This window comes from Nanorana parkeri, unplaced genomic scaffold, assembly GCF_000935625.1.
Source record: "Nanorana parkeri isolate BGI_ZX_2015 unplaced genomic scaffold, ASM93562v1 scaffold397, whole genome shotgun sequence".
Lineage (NCBI taxonomy): Eukaryota > Metazoa > Chordata > Amphibia > Anura > Dicroglossidae > Nanorana > Nanorana parkeri.
The window spans coordinates 166416-182218 of record NW_017306665.1 but is presented as its reverse complement, the minus strand read 5'-3'; the positions used below and the strand labels follow the sequence as shown (position 1 = coordinate 182218).

General features: G+C 43.2%; 1 protein-coding gene across 1 annotated transcript in view; it reads left to right on the top strand.

The window, feature by feature from the left end:
- Positions 1-15803, top strand: part of LOC108789433 (transient receptor potential channel pyrexia-like) — a 92026-nt gene that overhangs the window by 55705 nt on the left and 20518 nt on the right. The window contains exons 15-17 of the mRNA XM_018559457.1: positions 2669-2787; positions 5365-5563; positions 7249-7450. Coding sequence (XP_018414959.1) covers positions 2669-2787; positions 5365-5563; positions 7249-7450 — 520 coding nt within the window. The remainder of the gene's footprint in view (positions 1-2668; positions 2788-5364; positions 5564-7248; positions 7451-15803) is intronic.

Genomic DNA, 15803 nt, shown 5'->3' with positions numbered 1-15803 from the left:
CTACTGCACACAATTTGGAAATTTAAGACATACAAGAGTATTTGAGTTATTAGTTATTCAAAACATGTACAACTTTATTCCATGGCAACACACATGTTGTCCCTTACTAGTGTGCAGGCAGCATTTTCACAATTAACATTCAAAGGATTCCTAGTATGTCTGCGGGCTTTGATGATGCCGGAGCAATGCCAGCATGTTGGAAATATTTGTCATTTTTACTGCCTGGTAACGAGACCTCCTCGGACTATGCTGAGGTTACATTTCCCTGCTGGTATCCTGGATAAGGGACCCTCAGGTCATTTCTCTGCTGGGCTTCACAACAACCACCATGTTATCTGAAAAGTCCTTTGCGCCATGATTGATTGTCTGGTTCTGCCCAAGATCAGGTTCACCATACAAACTTCCAAAACATGCTAATTCATCTTCAGTTCAGCAGGTGTTCCTGACGACAAGAGATTTACAGTCAATCAAAATGGCCATAAAATGTGTGCTTGTTGCTAGGAAAAAATGAAAGCTGTTATAGTTACATCGGTATGTGGTTAGGTTGAAAAAAGTCCATCGAGTTCAAACAATAGAGGAAATCAAAACAGGAAAGCTCCTTAAATTGAATGCAATGGAAGGCAAAACCCCTTATCAAGTATGGTTCAATTTGCTCCAAAGGGGGAAAAAAATTCCTTCCTGACCCCCCCACAGGAATCGGATATTCCCTGGATCAACAATTCCTGGTGTTATTACATATAGATGTTTATATCCCAGTGGCGTCACTAGGGGGGTGCGGCCAGGCAGTCATTTTGATGTCACTCTCTCAGAGAAGTCGGGCACTTGGCCATTGACCGAGAGCCCAACAGTTTTTCCAGAGAGGAGGGGACCCAGTGGCATACCTTATCCTTCTGGGTGAACGTCCCCTCCTCTCTCTGCCGGCGTCCATCACCAAGATGGCCGGCGGCAGATAACAGCGGTAACAGCATGTGACCTCATCATATGCGTGTGCAATGATGTCGCACGTGCGTGATGATGTCACATGCACGTTCAATGACGTCACGGTGGGGTGTCACCCGGCACCCGCTCCGTGTCTCACCCCACCTTGGGACGCCCATGTTGTCTTTTAATTTATTCTTTGTTTTTAGGAATTTAGGCTTTTTTTAAAAGATCATTTAACTGAGCTAGCTAGAACAAGTCAGTAGTCTCAAACCACAACCTCAGCACTGATGGCGACCACCAGAGATCCTAAAGGGTGTCTTCATTAACATATGTTTACACCAGGAAGGGAAGCTGTTCAGACATGGATCGGGAAATTCTCCAGTGCATGAAAAGAGATAACAGAAAAAGCACCGTCTCCTCATGTGATACCATTTATTAAAGCAGTGCCCAATCAGACGTCCATTCTACTCGCACGTTCAGTGCAGATGGCATCAGTAAACAATCTCGTAATCAATAACCCAAGTAGGGAATAATAAGATGGAGAGAACCTTCAGCATGTGATGGTGGACAATACCTAACGTGTTTAAAGGGTTAAACCCCCTTCTTCAGAGCTTACTATTATTCCGGCTATAATTACTATAATAATTACTGACTTCATTCATCAAATACAAGCATCCTGACACAACACCCTTTTGGTGAGTGAGGCCCTCCTTCATAAGAAGGACCAATAGGAAGTCAGGAGGGGCAAGCAGAGACTCTAATGTTGGGGTTCAGTTGGTTTCCTAACAGCTTACAGCACCTGTTGTGTTTACATTAGAAGGCTGGCAGACTGCCCTGCTGCCACAAAAAATAAGGGAACAGGAGCCATGACTTCAGCTTTGCATTTTGAAGATATATTTCTTCACAGTACATGCAGCTAGAGAGGTCATTGTGGGCTTGTTTTACAGCTATTTTTTACTGTAAGTTAAGAATATGAAAATACTTTAATGTCTATGGGCTGGGCACAGGGGCACATTAAAATATAAGCCACCCGCAGACCTCAAACCCATTTTTGATTGTGCTTTTCCTTTTATTAGTGTGATATTGCCCTCCTCTAATGATTGCTCTGAAAACCAGAAGAACTATTACCTTGGCAGCCAACCTAAAGCATGAAAGCTATTTTCCCATCAAGCATTACAGGTGAAACTCGAATAATTAGAATATCGTGCAAAGTTCATTTATTTCACTAATGCAACTTAAAAGGTGAAACTAATAAATGAGATAGACTCATTACATGCAAAGCAAGATAATTCAAGCCGGATTTGTCATAATTGTGATGATTATGGCTTGCAGCTCATGAAAACCCCAAGAACCCCAAATCCACAACCTCAAAAAAGTAGATTATTACATGCAATCAATAAAACAAGGATTGTACATAGAACAATATCGGACCTCTGAAAAGTACAAGCATGCATATGTACTCAGTACTTGGTTTGGGCCCCTTTTGCAGCACTTACTGCAATTACTTTTTCACGATATTCTAATTATTCGAGTTTCACCTGTATATGACCTTTAATACACATAGGCAGAACGTATTATTGGCCCCAAATGCATCATAAAGGAACATACGGGTATCCAGACACACGGCTGACAAAATATTACCACTAACCAGAGGTCTTATATAAGTGTTGCATCATGTAACTGAACCTATTATACATCATTACATAATTCATTTTTGACGTAATGTTTATATTTCTATCTCAATCAGCCTTCTTGGTCCTTTCATTGTGATGCTTGGAAAGATTGTGCATGACTTACTCAAATTCCTCTTTCTCTATGGAGAATTTTACATCCCCTACGCCTGTGCCTTCTGGATCATCTATGGAGGTTTGCTTCTTGTTTCTTGATTTCATTCTTTTGTATACTTTTTATTTATTTATTTAGAGCTAGCTTAGCTTAAAGCCTATTTCTAGATACAAAAAAACCCCTCCTCTTGCAGTGAGAGTTAACTCACCAACACTGCAAGGGTTAACTACTGTTTATGTCTAAGGTGGATTCTTTAAAGCAGTTTTACTTACCTGATCCTCCGCTCCCCCTGGCTCCAAAACCAGCACCCACAACCTCTTCTTCCCCCCTTCCGCTCTGGCAGTCGGAGGCCCACTGAAATAATCGCATGTCATGCAGGTTCCATAGCCCTGCAATATATGTGAGGAAGCTGGGGGAGAGTCCACAGCTGAAGCAGAGGGGAGAGAGGTGAGTGCCAATCGGTGGGGGAGAAGGGACCGGGTAAGTAAATCTGCTTTAAAGCAGATCTCCATGAATTTTAAAAGTTAAGCCTTGGAGTGGGACAACCAGGGCCAGATTAACATAGGGGCTATTGGAGCACCAGCTCCAGGCCCACCACTAAAAACAGGCCTGACCAGACTATATCGCCTTGGTATGCCCGATGGCAATCTGGGCCAACCAGGCTGAACACAAACAGGCATGGGCGCCAACGGCTCTCTAATCAGGCGAGGCCCCAGCGAAGAGCAAGCAGCTGCCTAATTAGAGAGCTGCCTCTGCTGCTTCCCGTCTGACCGACAGCACCATGCTCATGATGCTCTTAATCCAGCCCTGGGGGCTACCCCTGCACCGCAAGGGTTAACTGCTTGTTTTTGTCAAGGGGACCAAAGAAAGAAAAAATACTAACGCAATCCTCAATCCCACCTGCCTGCTAGACCGGTTCCTGCAGCCTTGCTGCCCCTCTGCTCTGGCTGTGGTATGTCCCTCAGCGTCTTCGCGTCTAATACACAGTATTAGACATTATGACTCACTGGACCTTAGACCTCCAGAGAAGAGGCTGCTTGGACCGGTCTAGCAGCGAGGCAGGATTGAGGATCTGGTAAGTATATCTTCTTTATTCAGTTCCCTAGACAAAAATGATCAGTTAACCCTTGCAGTGTGAGGGTAGCCCCACTGCAAGGGTTAACTTTTAAATTCCTAGAGTTCCTCTTTAAAGAAATCCCCTAGACAAAAACAACCAAGTAGCCCTTGAAATGCTGTGGTAGCCCCATTGCAAGGGGAAGGATTTTTGGACATGCATATAGACTTTAAAGATACCAGTCATGATAAAACATGGAGGCTGCCATGGCTGAACTTTCCTCCTGAAGGTTGTAGTTGCTTGGCTGTCATGATGACCTTCTGGCTTCCGGCATTGAAGATGTATGAAAACCTGGGGTATACGTACGTCAATCCTCGTCAGATAGCTGAACTCGTCAATACCGATTCATTCAAAAGAGGTGTTTATTCTTTAACATCAGGTTACAGCAGATGATAGGAACACCAGTTGAACGGTTATAGTATTGTGCGGTCAGAAAATGATGCCTTTCCTCCGTACTGTGCAGATTACCTGTGTGTCCTTGTTACATGTGGCTTTCAACTGTGGCCATGACACAGGAAGTACTGCACACAGGAAGAAGGAAGGGGCGTACACTAGGGGGAAATACATCGTCACATGAGGAATAATTACAGAAAAACATGTACATTACAACAAAAGGCCACTAGATGGCAGCATAGGATAACACATGGATTTAGCTATGAGAAAATAGTTAGCCAAAACACACTATGTAAAACTTCTATCTATATTAACTTCTATAACATATTCTATGCCCCATTGGGGCGGCACATATATATATATATACACATATGTGTATGGGCTTCGTCACACCAGCCCGTACGCTAAAACAACATGTAGTGGTTACAGACTTTTTGTCTTCTGTGGGTTACCAAAATACTGACCACGATCCGCACTCCATGGATTTTGTTTTCTTTTTGGGAGTACACTGATTGTTGGATGTGGAGATAAGAAATTGATATACAGTGCTTAGTTATATCTATTCGAAGTGCAAAAGAAATACCTGCTAATTCTGATGACTTCTTGTGCACTCTGCCTCTGCTGGCTGTTATCATTTGGCATCATTCACAGCTTTCTCTGTGAACTACAAAACACCATCCTTCCCAAGTTTTGTAAATGAGGACAGGCGGAGGTGTTCTGTAATCCTGCCATAGGATGACAATGCTGCCCACCTGTAGATACAGTACAGTGAGTGTTATCATCCTAGGACGGGAAGTATGTTACTGGCAGGATCACCAGATACAAATAAAGTTGAAAAGACTGAAAACCAAGACAACTAATGCAGGCCACCACATCCAAGGGCGGGTAAGCAACAATAATTTAATTTTGTGCTCTTGAGTTTAGCAATGCCTTATGCATATTGGGGGAATGTTTGTAAGGAACCCTTTCATGTGATATCTACTCTTATTAATGTCCACTCTTGGAAGTTTCTTGCCTCCAATGTTTAGGTACAAAATCTGTTCTTCTTTGGTACTTGTAAAGTTTTCACAATGGTTCTGGCAAATGTTTAAACGTTAAAATATGAACATGAGCTGTATGAGTCGGTAACACAATGGTATCTCTTTGTCCAGGCCTCGTAGAGAATATGGCCAGCGTACCTCAGATGATGTTCACCATCTTCCGCATCACACTAGTGGATGATTATAACTTCCCAGACATGTATAGAGTTGACCCTGTCATGGCCTATATTTTGTGTGGCACGTTCCTTGGAATCTCGTCCATCCTTTGTATCAACCTGCTTATTGCCTTGCTTGCGGATTCCTTCCAAAGGTAGGTTATAGTTAGTAGGATGTAAGACAGTTATAGAGCATGAAAGAAAAGTGACCGGTGCTGGAATAAAAGCATTTAAAAAGAAGTCTTTACAAGCCAACCAAAAATGTATTGGCCTCAATAATGTGTTCTATTAGAACAGGGAAGGAATTTTTTAAATGCGGTTTTAAGAATTAGAATTATTTTAAATCGGTTCAGTGACATGCAAAAAACACATGGAGCATATTTTTTGTTCCCCTGGTTCTCATCTGCAAAACACATTCACTGGCTTGAGCCCAACAGAAGCATGGTGTACCTGACTACTCATCAGGCTCGTGCCAACCCATTGTCCAATGACAGTGCTTCAGATGGCACTTTCTTTGGATGGGTGGATACATGGCTGTAGCTACCATGGGGCCAGTGAGGCACTCGCCTCAGGCACAGCTGAGAGGGGGCGCAGTCAGTGCTTCAGATGGCACTTTCTTTGGATGGGTGGATACTGGGCTGTAGCTACCATGGGGCCAGTGAGGCACTCACCTCAGGCACAGCTGAGAGGGGGCGCAGCCAGGGCCGGCCCTGGCTGCGCCCCTTTGCCCTTTTTGCCATGGCGAACACAGGGCACTATTGGCAACAGGGGCACCAGGCGTCCAACACAGCTGTGGCTTGGCAGGGAGAAGAGGAGCGGCACAGGCTCCAGCTTCTCCTCGGATCCCCGCTGCTCTCCCCCACCTGTATGGGCAGAGGACTCAATCTCTTTTTCGATTTCAAAAGGGAAATGTCAGAGGTTTACTTAGACACATGCACACATATTACTAGACATGTGCAAAGAATAAATATTTGTTTCGGACAAAATGAACGGAAATGAAAAATGTTTTCATTAGTCTCGTCAAACGAAACAAATTTTTATGCCATTTTGGATTTGGCCACCAGCGCACTCTGCGCACCGCCATCCTGGAGACGGGGCGCATGACGTCGCATACCGCTCACGTCGTCTGTTGGGGGGCACCATTTTCTGTTCTTGTCTCGGGCGCAAAAAGGAGCTAGCTACGGCTCTGGGTGGATAGATGGGGGGCCAGGCTCTGAACTGATGTCAGGTAAGTCAAACCTTTAGTAATGAAACAAGACAACGTTGATAGGGGCACAGACAGGAGAATTACAAAATTAACTATATAAACATAACAATTGGTGCACCTGCACCTGTATACCCCTGATGGACCAGATAAATGTTTACATTTTAGCTACAGGCCTATTGACTCAGCAATAATCTGACTGGTGCTAGTTTCAAAACAAATAGTGTTATTGTAGATACATGGTGACCCATTTATAGTGACCTGGAGTTCTCAAAACTCTTACAGGGTTATTCACTAAAGGGTGAAGGGTTTGGAGAAGGCAGGAGAAGTGAACAATCTAGGACAACATAGCTGATTTGGAAAAATTCTCTAATTCAGCTCACTTTCCAGTTCAGCTGTGTTGTCCTAGATTGTTCCCTTCTCTGGCCTTCTCCAAACTCTTCACCCTTTTGTGAATAACCCTGTTAGAAACACTTTAAAGCAGACCTATACAGTCCAAATTGTGCTAATAGGATAAGTCACCTGAACATTTAGAAGCCATAGTGCATTTATACTGAATTTACCATTAAAAACATAGAGGTGGTGGAGTGACACGGAGGTGGAGCTGATTTAATTTCTTCCCTTTCTTTGCCACAGGGTCTATGATAATGCCGCTGCAAATGCCGTAATGCAACAAGCAACTGCACTGCTGCAGATGGAAGAGAACCTCAGCAAAAAGAGCAAAGCCAAGCTAGAAATGTACATCCAAACCAACTGTGCTCCATTGTCCCTCTTTTACGACGATGACCTCACCATAAACCAGGATAACGATCTGAAGAAAGTCACCATTCAGATTAAGGTATCTCGTAATGTCTGGCCTTATCCTACATTAGGGGCAGGGTAACTGTATCCTCATCATTTGGAAAAGTGTGGTGGCTGGGTGATTAGAACTGTTGCCCTGGGGCGCGTGTAGGGAGGTATCGGTTTCCTGGGTTTGACATGCCTTCGAACCAAAGCGCGCGTGAAACGCAGGTCATCAATTCCCATTGAATAAAATGGACAAGTGTTGATGAATGTTCAGAGGCTGAAGTTGACTTGCTTTGCGTTGACTTTTCTGGGATGCTGCGTGTCCTATTGAGGTGTGTTTGAATTACAGGCAAAGCAGATCAAACACAGCCTTTTGTTGTCACGTGTTTTAATGAAAACATGCGTTTGAGCATTGCTGCATTTGAAAGCAAAATACTTGTGTACCTAAACCCTTTTAGCCGTTTGTACATTTTTCCCATATCTGTGCTTCCCCTGGGTGCTCTTGTTTTTATCCAAAAACACAGAGATTGGCATCAAAGGATAACTGCACTTGCACTAAATATGACATTTGTAACTGTACCAGCAGTCCCTGAAGGGTTACCTTTTATATCGCAAGACCTGTATCAAGCTATGCTGCCTGCAGCTTTCTGATCAGGTCCGGATCTGCAGACGCGGTGCTACTGATGCAGTGCGTTTTGGCCGTGTTTTTGATGCGTTTGCCTTTCCTGACTGTTTCCTGACCGGACAAAATGTGACATGCAGTATTTTTCTGTCGTAACCTGAACGCACTGCGCACGTGAGCACTGTAGCCCATAAAACACATAGGGATACATTGGGATGCATTTTGAGTGCAGGAGCGTACGGATCAGGTCAGCACACAAAACAGACGTCAGGTGAACAGGCACTTACTCCTGAGTTAAGTGTCACTTTAAGTTGTCTTTTGTTTCTATACCTGTCTCATTTTTTCCAGGTCTCAGCTTTTGTCATTTGGGGTCTATTCAATGGCTGCAATCTGGGAGCTGTTCTGCAGCAAACTCCATCCCATGCAGGTTCTGCTGGTAATTACCTGACAGCTCCTTTGATTCTGCGCATCTGCCCTCTTTAGGTCCTTCATTCACCTGATGACATGGAGGGCTGACAATGATTGGGACAGCACACTTGTCCAAATAATACATTTCCTGCTAAATTGTTGTCTGATTGGGCAGTAAAACTGAACAGTACCAGAGTGTTATAAATCACAAAGAAGCCTAAAAAAACTAAATGACCCCCTTCATCAACAGGTAAAGTTTCTAAAATGTCAAACTATTTAGAGAGGACCTTGATCTTACTCATGCTAACCCTTCAAACAGTATAAGACAAGGTAGCTGTGAATGATAAAGCACTGACAGAATGCATTATGCAGTTGCTAATTTGCCTAGGTCTGGTTTTTCAATGTGTTCCACAGAGTTATGTGATCATGAAGTGGCCAACATACTTTATTATAGGAGGTGCCAGCTATGACCAGGGATTCCTGTTGCTAGACCCCCATCCCCTAATGCCACCATCACAGTAATTCAGCAATCGGTGACAGGAGTGGGCAGGATATGCCTTGATGATGTAATACAATAGAATGGCGTGAGTGTGTCTGAGCACTGTCACATGTGTGAAAGTGATGTACTGTTTTAAATCAGGAGATATACTGTATATGGTAACAGTACATTTTATTTCTGGCAGCTTTATGACATAATGAAATGGTTCCCTAATCCCTATGAAACAAAATCATTTTAGATTTTAGGTGCAGGTCTGCTTTAAATGTAAAAATGGTATTTTGAATTTACACTTTTATTCCTGAAGACGTAATCAAACATGGAAATCAACTTTAAACTTCCTATAACAAGCTGCATGTAGGTGCAATGTTAAACCTTGTTTTAACAATTCATCAGCCTCTTTCAAGAAGTGTGTGAGAGTGGGAAGTGTTTTGTCAGCGCATCACTTCGGCAGCAATGAGTCTGCCTGTTAAGTGGTTTGTTAAAGGAAAACTCCACTTTTAAAGCAATTTTTATTGTTCTGTATTATGTTCCAAAATTGCTTTATTAGAAAATCATGCTTGCAACAAAAAAAAACCTCATATAGTGCATAACCACTGTCTTTGCCTTTCTGAAATTTTTTTAAACTTGACACTAGGGGTCTATTTACAAACAATTCACAGAGCATTCACTCTGCAAATCTCTATCAATGTTCATTCAGGGCAAAAAGAGGCAAAAATGACCATTCTTAGCATATTTTCTTTTCAGGTCGAAGTAATAATAATGTAATATAATGCATAGGAAATAAGGATGCTTGTCAGCTCCATCTAGTGTCCATAATGCAGTATTTTCCTAATATTACATTCTACCTGGAAAGAAAATATACTAAGAAGTAGGGATGCACAGATACCGATACTAGTATTGGTATCGGTGCCGATACCAAGTATTTGGGTGAGTACTCATACTCACCCAAATGCTCCGATTCCTTCCCCGATACCAGAACTTCCGGTCAGAGGAAGAACATCCGGCTTGATGCTGATGGGCTGGGAAGCCGGCTTTACAGCCAATCAGCATGGAGCCAGCTTCCCGGCCAGTCAGGAAGTCAGGAGGCGCGTCATTGCTCGCTGCCTGGCTTCCCTATTGGCCGGGAGGCCATGCTTATTGGCTGGGAAGCGAGTGGGTAAAAAACAACATGGAGCTTCCCGGGCAATCAGGATTTCGGCGAGTACCGAAAAGCAAAGTATCGGTACTTGTACTCAATACTGAAAAACCGGTATCGGTGCATCCCAACTAAGAAGCTTGCATGAAGATGCAGTGCTTCAGACACAAACAGTAAGTGACAGTCAAAGCGATTCTAATGCCTTTAAAAAAATGGAATAAAATGTTCCAAGAAATAGAAGATTGTTTATACACACCAGTCCCATCACCCATTCCTGGAATCTTCCCTCTGTTCCATAGTTACAGCCGCCCAAAGAATCTATCATATCCGACACTTCCATGATTGTGAAAATGCCTACATCCCCTGCCGCACACTGTGGTTCAATCCATCAGCTCCTACGTCATTACTATATCCTGTAGTGATGTAGGGGCTGGAGGACTAAACTACAGCACGCGGCGGGGAGACCAGGCATTTGACACACAGTTGAGTTTTTTCAGGTGGTCAAAGTGCTTCAAAAGGAAACTTTTTTTATTTTATTTTAATTATTTATAATAAAGTTCTCTACTAAATTCAATTGTTACAAATTTACAATTACAGTAAAGGCCCCTCAATCAATTGGGAAATTAAAGCCACTCTCTACTGAGCAGATACTAAACTAAAGCAGCGGCTACAAAGTAGGCACCATCAATTGCTTGCCTGCATGCATGCTTCCTCCTTTGTTTGCAACAAACCAAGTTCCAGAAAATATACCACACTTCTGGTCCATGTGAGAATCCCACTTGCCTGCTACAATTTGGTGCTTGCTGCTCAATCACCATCTCAAGTGCTTTCACATGTGCTCTGGGAATGGGCAAATGTGTTTAACTTTGGGCAAATTTTGCCTTCAGAACTAGCAGAGGACTTTGATGACCCCTGTAAGGGGGTGGATGATATGGGGTATTGGATATCTTCTGGTGTCTACTTTTCAGCGTCTGTAATTGCTTGCTTTGTATTTGTTCACTGCAGGGTTGAGATGATGATCATTTGTCTCCGGGCTTAAAAAAAAATGACATGTGAGTGCCACCCCCCTGTATATACAGGGTATAGTTTTCATTTCAGCCTAGCCAGAGTTCTAGGCAGGGGCGGACCTACCGCCGGTGCGGCCGCCCCGGGGCCTGAGCCTAAAGGGGGGCCCAGTATCTGATCTAACACAGCCCGGGGCAGAGATGGTACAGCCTCCCCCAACAGAAAACAGCCAGAAGAGGTGAAGGATGGTTATTAAATAAAATAAGTATTTTTTGTAGTCCAATTGATGGCATTGCTGTATAAAGTACAGCTGGTATTTGTAGTTCTATATAGCAGGTCCCATTCTGCTTTGCAGCAATGCAGAATGGGACCCTCTATAGAGGACTACAAATCTCAGCTGTACTTTATACAGCAATGCTATTTTTCCAACTTTTTTTGTTGTTGGTACAAAGGAGTTGTGGTTGGGGGGGTTTGTGTTTTTTTTTGGGGGGGGGGGTGTGGGGGGCCCGAAAAACAATCCGCCCCAGGGCCCTTTGTTCCCTAGGTCCGCCACTGGTTCTAGGTCAGCCTAGCCAGAGTTCCATTGAACCCTATGATTCCTCAAGAGGTTGCTAGGGGTTCCTTGAGCAATGAGCAATTTCTGTCTCTGAGAGAAGCAATCACTGACACCAATTATCTTATTAGCTATCTCCGAGGGGGAAGGGGTTCTTCCTAATGACCACAAATGTGAGGGGCATTCTTACCAGTGACCATCACACCAATGTACTATGAGCTGTAGATAGAGTAGTTATTAGCAGGGGCTCCCTGAGAAGGAAAAGTTATTTCAAGGGATCCTTGTTCCATGTTAGAAAAGGTTGAGAAAGGCTGGTCTAGGGGGACATAGCTGAGAACAATACTAACCTTGCTCCAAGGCAGCCAGACCTCCAGTCTTCTTCGTTTCCACCCCAGAATGTAGGAGGGACCTTAACATCATCAATACGGGACCAGTGGAATCTATACTACTGCAGGAGAACAGGGCGTTGAGGTTAAGCTGACCATACACCAGTAGAATTCTATTCGTAAAAAAAAATTCAGAATTTTTGCTCGAACATCATTCTCAAAAAAAAAACAAATTGAAGAAGCAAAACGGAAAATAATTCTCAAACAGGCAAAAATTTCAGCAGTGAATGTTTTCGTGATGAGTTTTTGTGCAGGAATCTCCATTCATTTCCAAAATCACATGTTAAGATTGAGATTGGAGATGGCCGGAGAAGTGAACAATCTAGGACAACATAGCTCATACGGAACGTGAGTTGAATTGGAGAATTTTTCCAAATCAGCTATGTTGTCCTAGATTGTTCACTTCTCCGGCCTTCTCCAAACCCTTCACCCTGTTGTGAATAACCCTGAAAGTTTCAAACAACACTTGTCAAGCCTCTGTTGGCATTATCGAATTTCCTGATGAGATTTTTCATATAGATGTTCATAAGAAATTCTACCAGTTTGTGGCCACCTTATCAGTGGGAAGGGGGGCTTTTAAGAGAACCTGTCATGTGTCCTGGATGGGCAAAGTGACCAAAATATCTTCAAAGTAAAACTGAAGCCAAAACTTTTTTTTTTTTGGATAGTGTAAGTGAGGGTTATAACCCCGTCCACTGCTTTTTTATTTCTCTATGTACCATTCAAAATTTCCTTCCTACCTAATAACCAGAATAGGAAGCAAGAGGAAATTTCTCCAAAGAGAGGGAAATCCCTGGTGGTCAGCAAGGTCGCTAGAACCAGCATCCCCATTGGAAGATCACCCATCTATACTCATCTATAATTCCCCAAATTTTGGATTTTAATTTTCAACGATGACCATCAACTTTCACCAGGACACACAGAGAGGGTGAATCTTCCTAATGCGAACACAGACAGCAATAAAAACCTGACAGGTCTTCTAATCCCTCACCACTCTATCCAAAACTACAAAAAAAGGTTTTGGATTCAGTTGCACTTTGTGGTGACTAATCCGATATTGTTTACTGTCATACGTTCTGATATGTACACAGATTTCATTGAACATGGCGATATGGCTGCCGCAGCAGCACTTGTGCTATAATGATATCATTGTCTTTATTTGGATGGCAGCTCCCCTTTAAATAATCAGCTCCCTTGTTACACTGTATCAGTGTTACCACACAGGATGAATAGAAGGAGCCAGACCAATGTTTTCATTTAGCGGGAGGGGGGGGGAGACGGGTGCTGAAGAAGATGAAAGCGTATGACAGAGAAAAGAAATGATGAGGGAAACAACATGCTGAAATCTTCACTGATTGTAAACGCCACAGAGATTATTCAAATTGCACTTCAAAGAGACTTTCATTAACTTCTGATCATGAGCCAAACCGCGGGTGACACACTTTGACGAACTTGCACACATAATGATATTTAACACATGCAATGTAATCATGTCACAGCCCCATAGGAGAACTGCAGGCAAGGCAAAAGTAATAAATATGTAAAGCAAAACATGGACTACCCGCGTCTGCGTTTTGTTTTCTGAGACTGCGCTTCAAAGAAAAATAGTGTCCTATATTGTTCTAAATCCGCAATCGGACAGGAACCTTGCTCCTGTGCAGTCATGACCAGATCTCAGGGCTTGTTCACACCAAATGCAGAGCAGATCTGCATGAGTTTCTGCACACGCTGTGCAGTGTGTTATACTGCGTTTATTGCCGCGTTTTTGATGCGTTCCGGAACGTTTTTGGCTAAAAAAAAATAAAATTGGCTTTCAGTGCGTTCCAGGGTGTTTGCATTCGTTTTTGATGTGTTTGCATATGTTCCAGAGCAGGTAAAATAGGGCTTGCTGCAGTTTTTTTTACATGCTCTGGAATTGAACACTGCAGTGTGAACTAGAGCTCAAAATACCATTGGAATACATTGGACGGAGTTTTGATCCGGTCTGTAACTGCTCTGCTCTGCTCCTGGAACGCGCTTGGTGTGAACAAGCCCTCAGCAGTTGTATACAATACAACTTTTTTGACAAATGTATCACTTTCTCCACATTCTGCTGTCATTAGGAAGAATGAAGCAGGAGAAGAAGCAGCCATTTCTTTGGTATTTTGATTGGTATAAAGTTCCAACCAATGTAGGCACTCCAGATATCTTCAGGACATGTGTTAAGGCAGCTTTACTATTTAAATGTATGCAAAATTTACAGAAAATGCCCCCCCTCCTTTGCATGCTGAATATCAGTGTCCACTTTACTTCAGAGTTCCCTCCTCTTTACCTTCTCCCCTTCGCAACAGAGACCAAGCAGACAGCGAGTGGAATGGGTGCCAGTTGTGGTAACACCGTGCAAGCTGGAGTCCAGGTGCTGGTTGCTGAGCAGGGCAAGATCCGTAAGCAAGGTTAAGCGAGCCAAGGTCACACCAGACGGGCAGGCAAGGTACAAAGGGATGAAGCACAGGCAAAGTCCCGTAACGATCCTAGGTCAGGGGCAGTCAGCAAACAAGAATGGTCAAGAACAAATCTGGGTCAGAAGTCTGGCAATACAAGGCAAGGAATCACAGGAACACAGTGTAGCTGAAAGACAATCCAGCAATTTGGAGACAGGAAGGCTGGGTTTAAATAGTGTGATCCATCAGCACATTGTGTCACTTCCTGTGCGCTGTTTGGCCCGCTTTTTAGCGGCCGTTCCGTGGCGTGTGCATGCGTGCAAGTGCCCGTTTTCCAATAGTATGGAAAACGGGACTCCGCGCATGCGCACTTAGAGATGGTTCTGACAGATAAAGGTTGATACCAAGTCAAATTCAGATTGTTTGCATTAACATATACATTTAATGATGTATTAATAAACACAGAGCTCTATTAGTTTGTGTCTTTTATATCTGCCTGGAGTTCAGTTTGAAGCCATAGCCATTTAGACTCTACACTATTGCAAAGTAGTATCATGAATAATGCCTTGGAAATTGCCCCGGTTTCATATTCGTAGCCTTTTTACAGCTCCCCCTAGTTTCATTAGTAAAATAGCAGAGGGGCCTCTGCCATGCCAAGTTCTCAAGGGCAACCACCAGCCAAGGATCTCAATGCTTCCCTAATTAACACTTAATGAATCAATTAGTGAAGCTTAAATTAGAACGGGAAATCTGCTCTAAGAATGTGATAACTCGATTCATGTTGATTGTCCTTGAGGACAGATCCAGGAAAGACAGACCTACAGCAGAGCTTTTCAAACGTTGGCGGGACACTTTGATTTGAATTTCCTAGGTTGTGCTGTACTCTCTTGGTACCTCCAGGTTTCTTCAAAACAGTTTAAAAAGACATTAAAGTCTCTGGGTTTTTTTTTTTGGTTTTTTTTTTTAACATATATCTACTGCTAGCAAGCAGTAGATATATGCAAAAACATTGAAAAAAATAATAAAGTTACAAAATAGGTAAAAACTTAGATGTGTCTCCGCTGCTCGCTCCCGGCTGTAGAACTCAGCTTCTCGAGCGGCCGTGCAGGCACATGCACAGTGGATATCACCGGCAGGGAGACGAGGAGAGATACAGTGAAAGTCAATGCACGCAGCCATTTGCACAGGAAGAAACAGCAGTCAGCGTTGGATCAGAGACCGGTACCAGCGCTGGAGGGACTGCTGAAAACGACTGGAAAGAAGATGATCGAATCAAGAGGCATCACTTAAGACAAGTCCTTACATAAGCATTGGGGAAAAAAACAATGGTTTAATATCACTTTAAAGCTGAACCCAAGGCAGTCATAAAATATAAAG